The sequence below is a fragment of the Physeter macrocephalus genome, chromosome 17 (genome assembly GCF_002837175.3).
Source record: "Physeter macrocephalus isolate SW-GA chromosome 17, ASM283717v5, whole genome shotgun sequence".
In the NCBI taxonomy this organism is placed as follows: domain Eukaryota; kingdom Metazoa; phylum Chordata; class Mammalia; order Artiodactyla; family Physeteridae; genus Physeter; species Physeter macrocephalus.
The window spans coordinates 881,897-901,653 of record NC_041230.1 but is presented as its reverse complement, the minus strand read 5'-3'; the positions used below and the strand labels follow the sequence as shown (position 1 = coordinate 901,653).

The 19,757-nt window shown below is 48.5% G+C and overlaps 1 protein-coding gene across 2 annotated transcripts; it reads right to left on the bottom strand.

The window, feature by feature from the left end:
* Positions 1-4,377: 4,377 nt before the first annotated feature.
* On the bottom strand, positions 4,378-17,493 carry LOC102986855 (sialic acid-binding Ig-like lectin 5). Of its 2 annotated transcripts, XM_055079155.1 has the most exons (8): positions 16,265-17,493; positions 15,769-16,077; positions 15,500-15,547; positions 13,076-13,333; positions 12,706-12,990; positions 12,313-12,409; positions 11,670-11,751; positions 4,378-5,401 (listed from the first exon to the last, which is right to left on the bottom strand). In XM_055079155.1, exons 1-8 carry the CDS (start codon positions 16,764-16,766, stop codon positions 5,219-5,221), a joined length of 1,764 nt encoding a protein of 587 aa, XP_054935130.1. In that variant the 5' UTR covers positions 16,767-17,493; the 3' UTR covers positions 4,378-5,218. The 2 variants fall into 2 exon arrangements, with proteins under 2 accessions (XP_054935130.1, XP_028333563.1); XM_028477762.2 differs by lacking the exon at positions 4,378-5,401 and having other exon boundaries at positions 11,187-11,751; positions 15,769-16,047.
* Positions 17,494-19,757: the final 2,264 nt, after the last annotated feature.

The window sequence follows — 19,757 nt, the reverse complement described above, 5'->3', positions numbered from 1 at the left end:
GCTTGTTGGAGGAGGTGGTATTTGAGCCAGATCTCAAAGGATAAGCATGTATCGCAAAGATGGAGAAAGGGGACAATATTATAGTGGGATGGGACCATATGAATGAAGATTGGAGACACAGGAAGGGGTATGAGGTCTTCAGGAAGTGACAGGGACGTGGCTAAGATGTGTGAAGTGGTGGCTAAAAGGGGGTGTGGTTAGGGCAGATGAGAGCACCAAATCCTAACCACTAGACCACCAGGGAGTGCCAAGGGTAGATGAAGGTGTGAGTGTGAAAATTCTTGAATAACTCTCCCTGGAGTTGATACTTCCTCTTGAGGGAAAGGGGCAGGCATGGAAGGACATTTAGGAGGGGAGGGACAGAGTTGGAGCTGCGTATCCTCTCCCGCTGCTGCTGCTGGTGGTGATGGGTTGGATGGGATGACACCGGAGCCCAGATTTTTGTTGTTGCTGTTGTTGCCGTACGCGGGCCTCTCACTGCTGTGGCCTCTCCCGCTGCGGAGCACAGGCTCCGGACGCGCAGGCTCAGCGGCCACGGCTCACGGGCCCAGCCGCTCCGCGGCATGTGGGATCCTCCCGGACCGGGGCACGAACCCGCGTCCCCTGCATGGGCAGGCGGACTCTCAACCACTGCGCCACCAGGGAAGCCCCGGAGCCCAGATTTTTGAGGAGGAGGGTGTTTTAATGATCAGGGGAGAGAGGCCAGGCTGGGATAGAGAAGAGGGGACAGATCAGGGAGTTGTTGACTCAGTGGGAACGGATGAAGAAAGCGGGGGGGGGGGGGAATTGAAACAGAACCCTGACCACGAAGACTTGAAATAAGCCTCATACTTCTCCTTTGCTAACTCGCATGTCCACATCCTTCACCCGTGACCACAGCAACACCCACTGGATCAGGGTGCCCCACGTTTACAGCTTCAAACCCAGCGGTTGTTTAGTAAGTTTAATGATGACCTGGGCAGTGTTTGTCTGCGTGTACTCTGACCGGCCACCTGCAGGGGACAGTCACCGGGGACTCACCAAGCACAGGGCACTGCACCGTGCCTGTGGGCATGAACTCACTGAATTCTCAAAACAACAAAAGGAGCTAAGGAATGTTGTCATCCCCGTTTGACACGTGAGCAAGTGGTCGTAGCAAGCGGTTAAGTGGTGAAGCAGGTGCTTGAATCCTGGTGGGAGGACTTTAAATTACTATTAGTAGTATTATCATTATTATTTTAATAAAGGAGAAATTCGCACGACATAAAATTAACCGTTTTAAAGTGAACAGTTTAGTGGCATTTAGTACATGCACAATGTTTTGTAACCAACACCTCTATCTAGTTCCAAAACGTTTTCCATCACCCCAAAAGAAACTCCATACCCATTAAACAGTTACTCTCCAGTTCCTCCTCCCCACAGCCCCCGGCAGCCCCTAATCTGCTTTGAGTCGCTATGGATCTACCTATTTTGGATGTTTCATATAAATGGAATGTTACAATATGTGCCCATTTGTGTCTTGCACCTTTCACTGAGCATATTTTTGAAGTTCATCCATGTTGTAGCGTGTATCCATGCTTCTATGGCTGAATGATATGCCATTGTGTGTATGGATCACATTTTGTTTATCCATTCATCCATTGATAGATATTTGGATTTTTTCCATTTTGTGGTTATTAGGAAAGGACTTACAATTTTTTTCTTTTCCATTATGGTTTATTACAAGATATTTAATATAGTTCCCTGTGCTGTACAGTAGGACCTTGGTGTTTATCCATTCTATATATAATAGTTTGCATCTGCTAATCCCAAACTCCCGATCCATCCCCTCCCCTCTTCCACCCCTCCCCTGCTCAGCAACCACAAGTCTGTTCTCTATAACTGAGTCTGTTTCTGTTTCATAGGTAAGTTCATTTGTGTCATATTTTAGATCCCACATGTAAGTGATACCATATGGTATTTGTCTTTCTCCGTCTGACTTTCTTCACTTAGTATGATAATCTCTCAGTCCATCCATGCTGTTACAAATGGCATTATTTCATTCTTTTTTATGGCTGAGTAATATTCCATTGTATATGAATACCGCATCTTCTTGATTCATTCAACCGTCGATGGACATTTAGGTTGTTTCCATGTCTTAGCTACTGTAAATAGTGCTGCTGTGAACATCGGGGTGCATGTATCTTTTTGATTGGGTCTTCGCAGCAACGAAGACCCAATGCAGCCAAAAATAAATTAAAAATAAATTTGGAAAAAAAAAAAAAGAATAGGAGTAGGACCCAGTATTTTAAAAAAAACAACAACCTTTCATAGAGTGAATATATCTGAGCAATGAATGCCCAGATCAAGAAACAGATCCTTACTGGAAACCCCAGGATGCCCCTACTGCCCTCCTGCAGCCACTACCCACTGAGGGTAGCCAGTATCCGGACTTCTAATACCTAAGATTAGGGGGTTTTTTTTTTTCAGCTGCTCCTCATGGCTTGTGGGATCTTAGTCCCCCAACCAGGGACTGAATCTGGGCCCTCAGCAGTGAAAGCTGCTTTTTAACTTTTTTTTCCTTTTTTTTTAAGATTAGTTTTGTCTGAACCTCATATCAAGGATATCACAGTATGTATGCTTTATGTCTGGGTTCTTTCACTCAACATTGTTTGGAAGAGTCCTACATGCTGTGTGCAGTTGTTACTTTTTCCATTGCGTGAATAATTTACTATCTATTTACCTGTCTTACTGTTTTGTTTTTTTTTTAGACTGAAGTATAGTTGATTTACAATGTTGTGTTAGTTTCTGGTGTACAGCACAGTGATTCAGCCATATGTATATATATATGTACTTTTTCATATTCTTTTCCACTATGGCTTATTGCAAGATACTGAATAGAGTTCCCTGTGCTATACAGTAGGACCTTGTTGTCACCTGTCTTACTGTTGATGGGAATTTGGGCAGGTTCCTGTTTTCAGACATTACAACAAGCACTGCTATGAACACTCTTGTATACACTTGGTGAACATGTGTACGCGCTTCTGTTGGGTGCACACCTAGGAGGTGAATGGCTGTCTCATGTGCTCGGTGTCAGTAGAGAGCGACAAATGCTTTCCCAAGTGGTTGTACCAATTCTCACTCCTACCAGCAGTGTAAGAGAGTTCCAGTTGCTCCACATCTTCACCAACACTTGACGTTCTTTAAGGAAACATTTTTTATTGTGATGAAGTACCCATGACATACTGGTTTAACCATGTTTCAAGTGTACAATTCAATGGCATTAAGCATATTCACATTGTGCAACCATCACCACCATCCATCTCTAGAACTTTTTCATCATCTGAAACTGAAATTCTGTACCCACTAAACATTAACTGTCTACCGACACCCCCAGTTCCCAGCCCCTGGTAACCACTATATAGTACTTTTAAAAAAATCGTGGGGCTTCCCTGGTGGCGCAGTGGTTGCGCGTCCGCCTGCCGATGCAGGGGGGCCGGCTTCGCGCCCCGGTCTGGGAGGATCCCGCGTACCGCGCGCGGAGCGGCTGAGCCCGTGGGCCACGGCCGCTGGGCCTGCGCGTCCGGAGCCTGTGCTCCGCGGCGGGAGAGGCCACAGCAGGGGGAGGCCCGCATACCACAGGAAAAAAAAAAAAATCGTGGTTAAAAAAAAATAACATAAAATTTACCATCTTAACCATTTTTAAGTGCACGGTACAGTAGTGTTAATTATATGCACATTGTTGGCCATCAAATCTCTAGAATGTTTTCCTCTGGCAAAAATGAAACTCTACACCTATTGAATAGCAACTTCCTAACTCCCCTTCTCTGAGTCTCCCCCAGGGCCCCTCTCCCTTCTGTTTCAGAGTTTGATTTCTTTAAATACTTCCTATAGCTGGAATCATGCAGCATTTGTCATTCTGTAACTGGTTTATTTAACTTAGTGTAATATCCTCAACACTTGATTTCCTTGATATTATTTCTATTATCTTAGCCAATGTAACTATGCAGTTGGCACCATTGTGATTTTAATTTTTATTTCCTTGACAGCTACAGAAGTTGAATACTTTTCTGTATGCTTATAGGCCATTTGACTATCTTGTCTTTCTATTCGGTTGTCTGTGTTTTTCTAATTGATTTGTGGAAGCTCTTTACATATCCCTTAACATTTTTTTTTCAAATTTATTTATTTATTTATTTTAAAATTTATATATATATATTTATTATTACTATTATTTTAATTTATTTATTTTGGCTGCGTTGGGTCTTTGTTGCTGCATGCTGGCTTTCTCTAGTCAGGGTGAGTGGGGGCTACTCTTCGTTGTGGTGCACGGGCTTCTCATTGTGGTGGCTTCTCTTGTTGCGGAGCATGGGCTCTGGGCATGCGGGCTTCAGTAGTTGTGGCTGGCACGTGCGGGCTTCTCATTGTGGTGGCTTCTCTTGTTGCGGAGCATGGGCTCTGGGCATGCGGGCTTCAGTAGTTGTGGCATGCAGGCTCAGTAGTTGTGGCTCGTGGGCTCTAGAGCACAGGCTCAGTAGTTGTGGTGCATGGGCTTAGTTGCTCTGCGGCATGTGGGATCTTCCCGGACCAGGGCTTGAACCCGTGTCCCCTGCATTGGCAGGTGGATTCTTAACCACTGTGCCACCAGGGAAGCCCTCAAATTTATTTTTAAATTATTTATTATTTAAAAATATATATTCATTATATATTCTGGGTGTCCTTTGTTAGATACATGTATTGGGAAATATCTTCTCCATCCAGAGAGGTAAATTTAGATTTACTTTAAACAAATAATACATATTTTATCTCCTCCCTCCTGGAAAAACAAACAAACGAAAAATAATTCATGTTCTTAAAAATAGTCAGGCAAAATAGAAATATGTGATAGAGCCAAAAGCTGACATCTCCCTCCATCCTGAGGTAAACTTAACACATAACAATGTAGTTAACAACTCCCAAAGTGCATTTTTCCCACTTAACAATGTACCTAATGGATATTATCCCCATTTTACAGAGAAGGAAACTGGAGCGCAGAGAGGTAAAGTGACTTGCCTGATATAACACCCTTAGGGTTACCAGGGCCTGGATTTGAACCTAGGACTCTCTGTGACCTTTAGCCACCCCAAGGAGCTTCACCTTCTCATTTATAAGCTCTGGCTCAGAGGGCAGTCAAGTCTTCAAGAATAGGTGCCTGGCACACATTTTCTTCGGAGATGCATTTTCTGGGCTCCAGCCTGGTTCTAGGGTTGGCGGCGGGGCATCATTTCTGGATCTTGATCTCTGAGTACTCGGTGGTGTCCTGGTCCTGAAAGTTGTGGGGCCTCAGCCTGTGGAAACTGAGGGTGGCGTAGTGGAGCTCCTGCTCCTTCCCTGAGGTGGAGGTGGCCGGAGCTGGGGTCTGGTAGTCTGAGGGGCTGTCTGAACAGGATTCACTGAGGTGACCCTGAGTGGGACGAGAGAAGAGCTTCAGAGCTGGCTGTTGAGGTCTGGAGAAGGGAACCTGGGGCTTGAGGGGGGCAATTATTCCCTTATCCATTTCATACCCATTTCCTGAGGAGTCACTCATTCATTCACTCACTCATTCATTCCTTTAATCATAGTGGTCTGTTCTTCTTGTTACTCATCCCACTGAATCCTTACAACTTCCCTCCATGGATGATATAAATGTTATCCTCATTTTACAGTTAGGGAAACAGACTGAGTGAGCAAGGTGAAGTGATTCTTTCACAGACAAGATCCCTGACCTTGGACAGTCTATGAGGACAAGGAGACTGTCTGAAATTGTTGCACACTCAAAACTTATCGAATTGCAAATTGTGATTTGATGGACAGAAGCAGGGTGCTGTGGGTGAGAGTCACAGAGGTCTGCAGGAGACCTGCGCTACCCTCCAGGGGCTCACAGTGTGGTGGGGACAGGCCTGTGATTATTACAGGGATGCATGATGACAGTGGGTCTGGTATAGGGCAGGGGAATATTTAAATGACATAAATTTGTATGACATAACAAAAGAATGAAATAAAACAGAAACAGACGCACAGACATAGAGAACAGACTTGTGGTTACCAAGGAGGGTGGGGTGGGGGAGGGAAGGATTGGGAGTTTGGGGTTAGCAGATGCAAACTATTATATGTAGAATGGATAAACAGCAAGGCCCTACCGTATAGCACAGGGAACTATGCTCAGTATCCAGTGATAGGGCTTCCCCGGTGGCACAGTGGTTAAGAATCCGCCTGCCAATGCGGGGGACACGGGTTCGAGCCCTGGTCTGGGAAGATCCCACGTGCCGCGGAGCAACTAAGCCCGTGCGCCACAACTACTGAGCCCACGTGCCAGCCACAACTACTGAAGCCTGTGCGCCTAGAGCCCGTGCTCTGCAACAAGAGAAGTTACTGCAATGAGAAGCCCGTGCACCGCAACGAAGAGTAGCCCCCGCTCGCCGCAACTAGAGAAAGCCCACATGCAGCAATGAAGACCCAGCGCAGCCAAAAATAAATAAATAAGTTCATTAATTTAAAAAAACCCACAATATTCAGTGATAAACCATAATGGAAAGGAATATGAAAAATAATATATATATATATATATATATACATATATATAAACTGAATCACTTTGCTGTACGGCAGAAATTAAGACAACATTGTAAATCAGCTATACTTCAATAAAATAAAATTTTTTAAAAAGAATGAAATAATGCCATTTTCAGCAACACGGATGGACCTAGAGATTATCATACTAGGTGAAGTAAGTCAGACAGAGAAAGACAAATATCATATGGTTTCACTTATCTGTGGAATCTAAAAGAATGATACAAAAGAACTTACTTGCAAAACAGAAACAGACTCACAGACAGAAAACAAACTTATGGTTACAGGGGAGGCAGGGAGGGATAAATCAGGAGTTTGGGATTAGCGGATACACACTATTACATATAAAACAGATAAACAACAGGGTCCCACTGTATAGCATTGGGAACTATGTATAATATCTTTTAATAAACTATAATGGAAAATAATCTGAAAAAGAATATATATATATAGGAAAAGAAAGAAAGAAAGAAAGAAAGAAAGAAAGAAAGAAAGAAAGAAAAGAACGAAAGAAAGAAAGAGAAAGAAAGGAAGGAAGGAAGAAGGAAAGAGAGAAAGAAAGAAAGAAAGAGGGGCTTCCCTGGTGGCACAGTGGTTAAGAGTCCACCTGCCAATGTAGGGCTCGAACCCGTGGCTCCTGCATTGGCGGGCGGATTCTTAACCACTGTGCCACTGGGGAAGTCCCCTTGGGCGAGTTTAACTTCTCAAACCCTGGGTTTCTTCCTCAATAAAATGTGGCTTCTGGTGACACTGATCTCACAGGGCAGTGTGAGGTCATGATTAGAAAATGCTCAGTACAAGGCATATATCCAGAAAAGATGAAAACTCTAATTCGAAAAGATCCATGCGCCCCAATGTTCAAAGCAGCACTCTTTACAATAGCTAAGACATGGAAGCAACCTAAATGTTCACTGACAAAGGAATGGATAAAGAAGATGTGGTACATTTAGGCTGGTTCCGTGTCCTGGCTATTGTAAATAGTTAGCTAGTGGGAAGCAGCCGCATAGCACAGGGAGATCAGCTCCGTGCTTTGCGATGACCTAGAGGGATGGGATAGGGAGGGTGGGAGGGAGTCGCAAGAGGGAGGAGATATGGGGACATGTGTATGCATATGGCTGATTCACTTTGGTGTACAACAGAAACTAACACAGTATTGTGAAGCAGTTATACTCCAATAAAGGTCTATTTAGAAAAAAGATGTGGTGCATATAAAAAGAATGAAATAATGCCATTTGCAGCAACACGGATGGACCTAGAGATTTTAAAACTAAGTGAAGTCAGTCAGACAAAGACAAATATCATATGATATCACTTATCTGTGGAATCTAAAAGAATGATACAAAAGAACTTACTTGCAAAACAGAAACAGACTCACAGACAGAAAACAAACTTATGGTTACAGGGGAGGCAGGGAGGGATAAATCAGGAGTTTGGGATTAGCGGATACACACTATTACATATAAAACAGATAAACAACAGGGTCCCACTGTATAGCATTGGGAACTATGTATAATATCTTTTAATAAACTATAATGGAAAATAATCTGAAAAAGAATATATATATATAGGAATCACTTTGCTGTATACCAGAAACTAACACAATATTGTAAATCAACTATAGTTCAATAAAAAATTAATTAATTAATTAGGGCAAGAAAGATGACTGAGGGCTTGACCAGTGCACATGGCATCAGGACACAGGATATCTCGAATGCAAACGCACAAAGTCGCAAAGAGCGAGCCCCGCCTGGAGATATAAGGATCCTGGAACCACTTACAATATGGGGCAGGGGTGGGGGGATTTGCACACCAACAAGCATGTCTGCAGCACCAGCTGGGTGTCCTACAATTCAGCTCAATTCTGACCCTGTTAAGGGCTCAGTCCCACAAGACTGCCCCACCCTCAACCTCACACGCCAATCACAAGTCCCAGATTCTCACCCGTGCTTCTGGCCAGACAGCTGTTGATCAGAGATTCCCACAACCCCTCTCCTCTGATTCCATTAATTTGCTAGAGCAGCTCACAGAACTCAGAGAACTATTTCACTTATTAAATTAGCTGTTTTTTTAAAAAAATTAAAGGATATAACTCAGGAACAGCCAGATGGAAGAGCTGTGTAGGGCAAGGGTGCAGAGTGTCCATGCCCTCTCCGATTGCTTCATCCTCTTCAAATCTCCACTTGTTCACCAACCTGGAAGCTCTCTGAGCTCCATACTTTGGGGGGTTTTAATGGAGGCTTCATTCCATAGTCATGATTGACTGAATCATTGGCCCTTGGGGATTGAGCTCATCCTCCAGCCCCTTTCCCATCCCTGGAGGTCAGGGCATGGGACTGAAAGTTCCAATCCCCCAGTTGCATGGTTGGTTCTCCCAGCAAGCAGCCCCCATCCCTAGGTGCTTCCCAAAAGTCACCCCATGAATATAACAAGAGATACCTTTATCACTCCCATCACAGGAAAGTTCAAGGGTTCTAGGAGCTCTGTGCCAGGAATAGGGGATAAAGACCAAATATATGTATTTCTTATTATAAATCATAATATCATAGAATATAATAAGCTCATTTTGTGGGGAGGGACAGGATGCTGGCTGGAGAACTTGGCAAGGGGCAGATCATAGAACACCAGACTGAAGAATTTGGTCTTGATTTCCTAGGCCTGCGCTGTCCAGCACAGGAGCCCCCAGCCACACGTGGCTCTTGAGCCCATGAAATGTGGTGAGTCAGAACAAAGATGTGCTGTGAGTACAAAATGCACACTGGATTTCAAAATCAAGAAAGAAAGAAAGAAAGAAACGAAGGAAGGAAGGAAGGAAGGAAGGAAGGAAGGAAGGAAGGAAGGAAGAAAGAAAGAAAGAAAGAAAGAAAGAAAGAAAGAAAGAAAGAAAGAAAGAAAAGAACGAAAGAAAGAAAGAGAAAGAAAGGAAGGAAGGAAGAAGGAAAGAGAGAAAGAAAGAAAGAAAGAGGGGCTTCCCTGGTGGCACAGTGGTTAAGAGTCCACGTGCCAATGTAGGGGACATGGGTTTGAGCTCTGGTCCCTGGAGGATCCCACATGCCATGGGGCAACTAAGCCTGTGAGCCACAACTACTGAGCCTGTGAGCCACAACTACTGAAGCTCTTGCGCCTAGAGCCCATGCTCCGCAACAAGACAAGTCACCACAATGAGAAGCCCACGCACCGCAATGAAGAGTAGCCCCCAAGCGCTGCAACTAGAGAAAGCCTGCGTGCAGCGACAAAGACCCATGCAGCCAAAAATAAATAAATTTTTTTTAAAAGAAGAAAGAAAGCAAGGGGGAGGGGGAAGGAGGGAGGGAGGAAGGGAGGAAGGAAGGAATAAAGAAAAAGAAAGAAAGAAAACAGAGGAAGGAAGGAAGGAAAGAAGGGAGAAAGAGAAGGAGAGAAAGGAAAGAAAGAAAGGAAAGAAAGGAAGAAAGAAAGAAAGAGAAATCTCAATAATTTGTATGTTTATGTTGACCGTTGATGACATGATGTTTGAAATAGTACTTTGGCTACGTTGGGTTAAATAAAATATTCTATTAAAACTGATCTCATGTCCCGTTCTACTTTTTTAACGTGGCTAAGTGTTAAGTTATATACATGGCTCGCATCATATTTCTGTTGGATCTAGACGCTTCGGAGCAAGCACGGGGTGACCGAAGGACAGCTGTTAGGGGAATTTCTTGCAGAGAGCTTGTTCGGGGAGGAGAGATGAAGCGGTGACCCAGCAGAGAGAATGTGAGGGCTCAGCAGGGAAGGGGCCAAATGGAGATGAGCTTTGCTAAAAGGAAGATGGACAGGACTTGGGCAATTCTTGGCTCTGGGACGTGATGGAGGGGAAAGAGAAGAGGGTGATTTGAGTGCAACAGGAAATTCAGGAGGAAGAACAAATCTGGAGGTGGGGAGGAGGAACTCATTTTTGGAGGTGCTGAGTAAGCTGCTGTGGCCCGTGTTGGGGGAGAGGTGTCCAGTGGAGACACTGGATGGAAAGCTGCCCACATCACTCACCAGAGAGATGGAACTCAACGCTGGACGGACGCCATCTCTGCCTGATGCCTTCTCCGCTGGCTTCTTCCTGTAGATCTTCACTCTGAAAAGAGAGACCAGGGCCTTTCAGCTTGGTGGGCTCACTGCGTGGAGCCGAGAAGGACTGACTGAATGCAGGCTGGCGTCCAGCTGCAGAGACCATGACCAGAACACCCGTTCCCTCCTCCAGCACGGCTGGTACCAGAGTCCGCACTTGGCCAAGATGTCAGGGCTACATTCTTTTTTTTTTTTTTGTGGTATGCGGGCCTCCCTCTGTTGTGGCCTCTCCCGTTGCGGAGCACAGGCTCCGGACGCACAGGCTCAGCGGCCATGGCTCACCGGCCCACCAAAAATAAATAAATTTTTTTTAAAAGAAGAAAGAAAGCAAGGGGGAGGGGGAAGGAGGGAGGGAGGAAGGGAGGAAGGAAGGAATAAAGAAAAAGAAAGAAAGAAAACAGAGGAAGGAAGGAAGGAAAGAAGGGAGAAAGAGAAGGAGAGAAAGGAAAGAAAGAAAGGAAAGAAAGGAAGAAAGAAAGAAAGAGAAATCTCAATAATTTGTATGTTTATGTTGACCGTTGATGACATGATGTTTGAAATAGTACTTTGGCTACGTTGGGTTAAATAAAATATTCTATTAAAACTGATCTCATGTCCCGTTCTACTTTTTTAACGTGGCTAAGTGTTAAGTTATATACATGGCTCGCATCATATTTCTGTTGGATCTAGACGCTTCGGAGCAAGCACGGGGTGACCGAAGGACAGCTGTTAGGGGAATTTCTTGCAGAGAGCTTGTTCGGGGAGGAGAGATGAAGCGGTGACCCAGCAGAGAGAATGTGAGGGCTCAGCAGGGAAGGGGCCAAATGGAGATGAGCTTTGCTAAAAGGAAGATGGACAGGACTTGGGCAATTCTTGGCTCTGGGACGTGATGGAGGGGAAAGAGAAGAGGGTGATTTGAGTGCAACAGGAAATTCAGGAGGAAGAACAAATCTGGAGGTGGGGAGGAGGAACTCATTTTTGGAGGTGCTGAGTAAGCTGCTGTGGCCCGTGTTGGGGGAGAGGTGTCCAGTGGAGACACTGGATGGAAAGCTGCCCACATCACTCACCAGAGAGATGGAACTCAACGCTGGACGGACGCCATCTCTGCCTGATGCCTTCTCCGCTGGCTTCTTCCTGTAGATCTTCACTCTGAAAAGAGAGACCAGGGCCTTTCAGCTTGGTGGGCTCACTGCGTGGAGCCGAGAAGGACTGACTGAATGCAGGCTGGCGTCCAGCTGCAGAGACCATGACCAGAACACCCGTTCCCTCCTCCAGCACGGCTGGTACCAGAGTCCGCACTTGGCCAAGATGTCAGGGCTACATTCTTTTTTTTTTTTTGTGGTATGGGCCTCCCTCTGTTGTGGCCTCTCCCGTTGCGGAGCACAGGCTCCGGACGCACAGGCTCAGCAGCCATGGCTCAGCGGCCCAGCCGCTCCGCGACATGTGGGATCTTCCCGGACCGGGGCGCGAACCCGTGTCCCCTGCATCGGCAGGCGGACGCGCAACCACTGCGCCACCAGGGAAGCCCAGGGCTACATTCTTGATGCCGCTTCAACTCACTGCCCTCCTTCCTGGCTTCGTCGCTCTACCAGGGCCCTCAGCGCTGAGCTTTGAGCTTTGAAAAACTCTTTGAGTCTCCCCCTCCTTCGCCCCTTGCCCCCCGTGCCACCACCTCGGGAAGTCTTGTCCCAAACTGGGACCACCACTCACACAAAGAAGATGAGGCAGAGGCAGAGAGCTAGCAGGGCTGTGACGCCAAATCCCCCGGCGGCCCCCAAAACCACACCGGTCCTGGACGCTGGCCTCCCTGTAGATAAGAGACTTGGGGTGACCTCCAGTCTCCCTAAGCTGGCACCTAAGTGACCAGCCTTCTCAAATCCGTGACCCACGCGTGTGCCCACTTCTATCCAGGACTCTGTCCTTTGTCCCCCATCCTTCTATATGATTGTAGCCTCCTGTGTGCCCAGCCAACCGACAGAGGACCCTGAACTCTAGTTCCCCTTTTGCCCTGAATCAGGCCCATTTCTCTCCCTCTCGATGTCTTCTAGGACGCAGACTCGTGTGTCCCCTTTCCCCGGACATGGCCCTTCATAGCTCCCAGACCTGGCAGCAGCTGGACAGTGGCGCTCTGGGCCCCGTGGCTGTTCAGGGCCTCGCAGCTGAGTCTGAGGCCAGGGCTGAGCCCCTCGCTGAGGCTCAGGGAGCTGTTGGCCCAGGGCCCAGCCGAGCTGGAGGTGACCTTGAAGGAGGCGTTGCTGAAATTCCCCTCCAGCAGCCCCTCCCCCAGCCGCCAGCGCAGGGAGGGGGCCGGCTGGGCTCGGGAGGAACAGATGCAGTGCAGACCCTCATCCTCCGGGGAGCAGGAGGGTCCCAGCAGCTGCGGGGGGTCTGTGGGGAGAGATGGGAGGGGTCAGAGGAGACTCTCCCCTCCCTAGAACCCAGGCGTCCTTCCCTCAGGTGTGTTCCAGCTCACTTTTCACAACGAGGCTCAGAGATGCTTCCTTGGAGCCCAACGGATGCTGAGCTCGGCAGACATATTTCCCATGGTCCCCCAGTTCCACCCGGGGCAGCTCCAGGACCCCAGGGTTCGAGGAATTTGAGGGGCTCAGGGTCAGGCTCCCCCGGGTCCAGCTCATCATGGCAGGAGGGTTGCTGTCGGCTACACAGTCCAGGCGTAGGAACTGGCCCTCCTGGACTGGGAGAGATAGGCTTTTGCCCAGAGTTTCAGGTCCTGGCAAGACAGAGAAAGCTAGCTTCAGTCTGCCTGTCTGTGCCTCTGTCTCTTTCATTGCCTAATGGCTCATATCTTTCTGTTTTGTAGCATTTGTCAATTTCCTCTGTGTAAAAACTCCCATCTTGGCCAATTTCCAGCACCTAATTTGAAGCCACTGAACCCACAAGTGGGAAAAGACGGACACAATTGCACAACTGGATCTCGCCAACCAGTAAGAGCTAATCCCAGTACATCACTGAACGCAACTTAAAAAAAAATGGCGGGAGTTCCCTGGCGGTCCAGTGGTTAGGATTCTGTGCTTCCACTGCAGGGGGCACGGGCTTGATCCCTGGTCGGGGAACTAAGATCCCGCAAGCCACGCGGTGCGGCCAAGAAAAAAGGCATGCTTTTGCCTAGCAAAATCACCATACACTAAGTCAAAAGCCCATGATTAGGCTGGAAATAAATCCTTTCAACTAATACACAGATGATTGCGTTAATATGAAAAGAGTTTCTTCAAATCATCAAGAAAAAGACCACAAAGAAATACACATGGTTTTTAAACACAATGAAAGATACTCAACCTATTCACAAAATGATAATGCACGTTGACATGATAGCGTATTCACTTATGGTATCAGCAAGGATGAAAATGTTTAGCAGGGAAATAGACACATAGCAGGGGGTAGTGTAAACAGAACAACTTCCATGTAGCTGGATTTGGCAATATCTGTAGAAATTACAAACATACCCTTTGATCTAGGACTTTCTTCTCTCTCAAAAGGTATCTTCCAGACCCACACATTTGTCTTGGCTTTGCAAAGGATTGGAAACACCACAGTTTTCCAACTAACAGGAGACCTAGTAAGTACTTTATCATATAATATACTTCTAATTGGAAAACCATGGGGTCATCATTAAGAATGAAGAAGGTTTCCTGTGTACAGATACAGGAAAATCTCCAAGATATACCAAGTTTGAGAAAAAGGCGAGTTTAGTTTGTAGAAATGTACCAACGTCACTTCCTTAGTTGTGACAAACATGCCATGTTGATGGAGGATTTTAATGATGAGGTGAGAGATTTGTGAAAAGCCTCTGTACCCTGTGAGTCTAAAATTACTCCACATGAAAATTTATTAAAAAATAATAATAGAGGTGCAAAGCATGTGGGTAGTATGGTCTGCATATATGTGTGTGTTTTAAAATGACTATGTGTAGGTTATATTCGAAAAGATAACCAAGAGGGGAGATACACAAGTGCTGAATACTATTTTATCCTTATTAAATTTTGCTAGGAACTGAACTATGCTCCCCTCAAATTCATATGTCAAAGCCCTAACCTCCAGTATGATGGTATTTGGAGGTATTTGGATGGGTCTTTGAGAAGTTATTAGGGTTAGATGAGGTCATGAGATTGAGACTCTCACGATGACGTTAGTGTTCTTATAACAGATACCAGAGAACATAGACAAAAAGCAGCCATGTACAAGCCAGGAAGTGAGCCTTCACCAGGAACCCAATCAGCCAGCACTTTGATCTTAGACTTCCCAGCCTCCAGAATTGTGAGAAATAAATTCCTATTTTTTAAGCCACCTAGTCTCCGGTATTGTAATTTGGCAGCCTGAGCTGACTAACACACATTGTATGCTTATTATTTTATTTTATTTATTTTTTTAAACTACCTTTTTATTTTTTGTTTTATTTATGTATTTATTTATTTTGGCTGTGCCGTGCAGGGTCTTAGTTCCCTGAACAGGGATCGAACCCGCGCCCCCTGCATTGGGAGCGTGGAGTCTTAACCACTGGACCGCCAGGGAAGTCCCGTATGCTTACTATTTTAAACAATAACATTAAAATGAGGGAAGGAAACTGAAGGAGTAGGTGGGGTCTAGATCCTAAGGAGAATGAGGGCAGGATGTGGGACAAGGATGTAGCCCTGGCAGTGGGGACAGCCACGTCCAACAGACCAGGAGGAGGCCACGCGATACGCCACGAGAGCAGGACCAGCGAAAGGGGGAGGCCAGTTTGTAAGCTGATGAGCCAGTGGGGGGTTTCCCACCTCTGCTGTCCCCACCCCAGGCCTGAGCCTCTCTGCCATCTGAGTTCTGAACCCCAGCTCTGCTCCGAAGGGCAGAGCCACTTCCGCTTCCACCACACCCCTGGAGAAGAGAGGTAGAGACCTACCCGTGCCTTCTTTCCGGAACACTCTGATGGTCGGCTTCTGGGGTGCATCTGGACAGACAGACATAACTGTCCCCTTTTCGGTGGCAGGAAGGTAGGCATTGACCCTTTTCCCCCAGAAACATTAGAAATAGGAAGAGGGTGGGGTGGTGTCCTCTTTCCTTCCTCCCCAGTTCCAGCTCGCAGGGCTCAGCACGCAGTAGCCCAGGCTCTCCCTCCCCTCGCCAACGCCCTCCGCCCTCAGGGACCCGGCGTGCTGGCCCCGCGCTCACAGGACACGTTGAGACTGACGGTCCTCTCCGTGCTCACGCCAGCTCCGGGGAAGGTCACCCGGCAGGTGAGGTTGGCGCCGTGGTCCTGGGGCCCCAGGGTGAGGGTGAGCACTGAGGAATGGGGGCTCTTGGGGTGCAGGGAAGTGAGGGCAAGCCCGATCCAGGAGAAGGTGTGGGGCGTCCCCCTCTCACAGGCCCATGGCACTGCACAGGTGATATTCCTGGGGCGGCCAGATTCTAGGGTCCCCTGGACGTGGATGTCGGGTGTCTGTGTCAGAGCTGGAGAGGAGAGAGAAGCAGACCCAGGCCCTGGAGGGGGGACCCCGGGTGTGCCCCTCAGAGCTGTCTCTGCCCCAGGCCAGCCGCAGCGTCCTGTCCTCCTAGGTCCCCTTGGGCCCCTCCCAGGATGAGAAGACAGGGGGTCCCCTCCCAGCCGTGCCCTGGGGGCCCTCAGGGCCCCTGCGTCTGTGGGTCCTCTCCTTGACACCATCCTTACCTGTTACACGCAGGAAGAACATGCTCCGTGTGTAACTATATCTCACATCAGGCCCTCTCTCCACCCTAAAGAAGTATCTCCCCGTGTCTCCCCTCTGTGCGTCTCTGATGTCCAGGGAGCAGCTGTAGGTCCGGGGGTCTCCAAGGAGGTGGAATCGGCCCTGGGTGTCCGTCAGCACCCCACGACCTGGGTTGTTTGTGGCCACTGGAGGATCCTGGTCGATATTGGCCCCTTCCTTGAACCAGTAGCCGTGAGCTGGAACAGAGTCGTCCCAGTAGCTCCGGGGATAGGACAAGGAGCAGGGCACGCAGACACACAGGCCCTCCTGCGCCGTCACGGACTCCTGCACCTCCAGCCGGAAGTAGCCCCAACCCTGAGCCAGGAACCCTGCGGGGGCACAAGGCTCAGCCGCAGCCCCTGCCCCGCCCACCCCTCTCCCCGCAGCCCACCCACCTGCCCACAGCAGGGACAGCAGCAGCGGCGGTGGTGGCAATAACAGCATCTTTGGGGTAAGAGTGATGGGGCCTGTGTGTCACAGCATCGAGAGGAAGCCCCAACAGGAAGCCCAGAGCCGAGGTCGGAAGGTAACCGACCACACAAGAGGAACTCAGCAGCCACGTGCTGCCGGAGCCGCGCGGACCTTGGAGAGTAACCACTTCTCCTTTCCATATGAGGCCCTGGTGAGGGTCACAAGCAGCAAATACAGCCCAAAGGTGTCTCCCGGATCCCTGTCCACAGCCTGTCCCTCCCACACCTCTGTCCGCGGGAAATCAGGCCGGCCAGTCCCCGTCAGGTGTGAGATGCTGGAGGGGCAGCCGGGGACGCTCCACGCATGAAAGACGCGGATGGGTCCCGCCAGGGTGAGAGAGGTGGTGGTTAGTTACTGAAATTGTAACAGGGAAGGGTCAAGTAGGACTCCATGTTGGATCTGTTTCTTTTACTTTAACCTTTGCTTTCTGCTGCTTTTGTCCATTAAAAGGAGACTGTCTATACATAATGGCCTGCCTCGGGGAACCCTGCCCCTCTGCCTGAAGGTTAAACCAAAGTGCCTTCGTTCAGGGAAGCACCTGGACCCTGTTCCACCTGTGGAGGGCTGCAGGAAAGAAGAAATTAACACATCCCTTCCCCGAGGTTGGCCATGCCAGGTGCTATTTGCAAATCTTGTGGCCTTTTCACTTTACTTCCTCATCTCCTCGCCCTCTCCGTGCTGTAAAAGAAACTGGCATCCAAACCCCCAATAAAATGGTTTTTCAGAGACGCTAGTCTGCCATCTTCTAGGTCTGCCGGCTTTCCGAATAAAGTTGTCATTCCTTCCCTCAGGACCTCGTCTCCGATTCATTGGCCTGTTGTGAGGCCGGCAGCGAGCTTGGACTTGGTAACAAAATGAACATGACAACGGCACAGGAGCACCTCTCCTTTCAGGGGAGCGCAGCACAAGGCAAGAATGCGACAGGCTTTGTCTCCATCCTTGAGAACTTCTCAAACGCCCCAGCTCCTGCTGATACAGTGTGAGACAGGGGTAGCCCAGATAGAGGCTTGGAGGAAACCCCATCACTCTATGCAGCTAGAAGGCGAGTTCCCAGGTATAAATGGACAGAGAGGATGGCGCCAGGATCCAGGAGGGTGGTCACGAGGCCATGATCCTGCAGGTGGCCCTGAGGCTTCCTGACCTGCGCACAGCCCCCTGCCCCAGGCCTCCCTGGTGTTGACTGCACACGCCGGGCTTGGAGCCAAGCATTGGGAGCAAAATGACAGCCCAGCGTGACACTGGGGGGATGCCGGTGTTTGGAGGTAGGTGGGCCCTGCCCTTCTCCCTTCCAAGCCTCAGTTTTCTCATCTGTCACATGGAAGGGTCACAATGGTCAACCCTCGTCTGTGGGAGAATCTGATACAAGGACAGAGGTGGGCGTTTTCTACAGACTCTTCTGGGGCTGTCTTGCAGGCCAGGTGTCTGGCTCTGCCCATTCCTCAGGGGTCATTCTGGGTCCCACCCTCAGCGAGAAGCTCCCGGTGGTCCGCGCTTCCCTGGGGCTTCCTCATCTGAGGCCTTTAATGAGGGGGTCAGGGGCACAGGCTCTGCAGCAGATGGGTCTAGGCTTGAGCTTGGTTCCCTAAAGCTTGCTGTGCCACCTTGGGAAGGGGCTTAACCACTCTGTGCAGAGGTGTGCCTGTGCTCTCATGGTGTTGGAAGCTGAATTGTGTCACCCCCCAAATTCACAGGTGCATGTCCGAACCCCCAGTACCTCTAAATGTGATCGCATTTGGAGACAAGGCCTTTAAAGAGGTAATTAATGTAAAATCAGGTCATTGGGGTGGGCCTTAATCTAATAGGACTGGTGTCCTTGTAAGAAAGAGAGATTAGGACACAGACACATACTGAGGGAAGACCACGTGAAGATACAGGGAGAAGACGGCCATCTGCAAGCCAAGGAGAGAGGCCTCAGAAGGATGTCTATATATGTATCACTGAATCACTTTGCTGGACAGCAGTAATTAACACAACATTGTAAAGCAACTATACTTCAATTAAAAATTTTAAAAATTTTAAATAATAATAAGAGGAAGCCGGCCCTGCTGACACTTTGATCTCAGACTTCCAGCCTCCAGATCTGTGAGAAAATGAATTTCTGTTGTTCAAGCCGCCCAGTCGGCGGTACTTCCTTACGGCAGCCCTAGCAAGTGAACCCACGGGGTCACCCCGAAGATTCGATGTGTTCGTACAAGTGGAGTGCTTAGAGCAGCCTAGAGCAGCCCAAATTGACGCGGCCCACACGGTGGCCAGTGGTCAGCCCGCAGGATGGGGCCACTCCGAGGACAGGAGGAGATAAGGGAATGAGAGAGGTGGTAACCCGAGGACACCTCGGCCTCTCCGCCTGATCTCAGAGTGGCGGCAGTGAGTGCTGGCGTGAAGCGAGATCTTAATTCCCGGCCCAGGAATTGAACCTGGGGAGCCTGGATGAAAACCAGGAGTCCTAGCCACCACACCCCCGGCTCTTGCCCCCAGTGAAAAATGCATTTCTCACGGAGGCAAAACTGTAAAAACAGGTACAAAGTTTATTATTAGAGACACAGCACAACACCAAGTGGAAGAGCACACAGAGAAACAGTTTGTTTAGTTAAGACAGAAGCAGGGCAGAGACTCAGACCCGGAGGGAAAGGGTGTGGGCTTCCCCCCTAATGAGGAGGAGCCTCATAAAGAGGCGGTTAAGTCATTCATATAGGGTAGTTCTTCCCGGTCTTTGTTTACCTTTGGCCAATTATCTGGTTTCTTTTTCCACACCTGACCTGCCCTAGGACCCTCAACAGCACGTGTGCGCAACTTTTTTCCAAGATGGATTCCAGCCCAGAGGCCTATGGGACGGACTTAGCATCACCTACTGTGGGGTGGTGCCCCTTCCTTTTTGACCCCCGAGGAGCCTTTCTGTGCATATGCGATGTTTCCCTTGCCCCAAGGATGGGAAATGTATGACCTCTTGATCTTTTAACAGGGTTT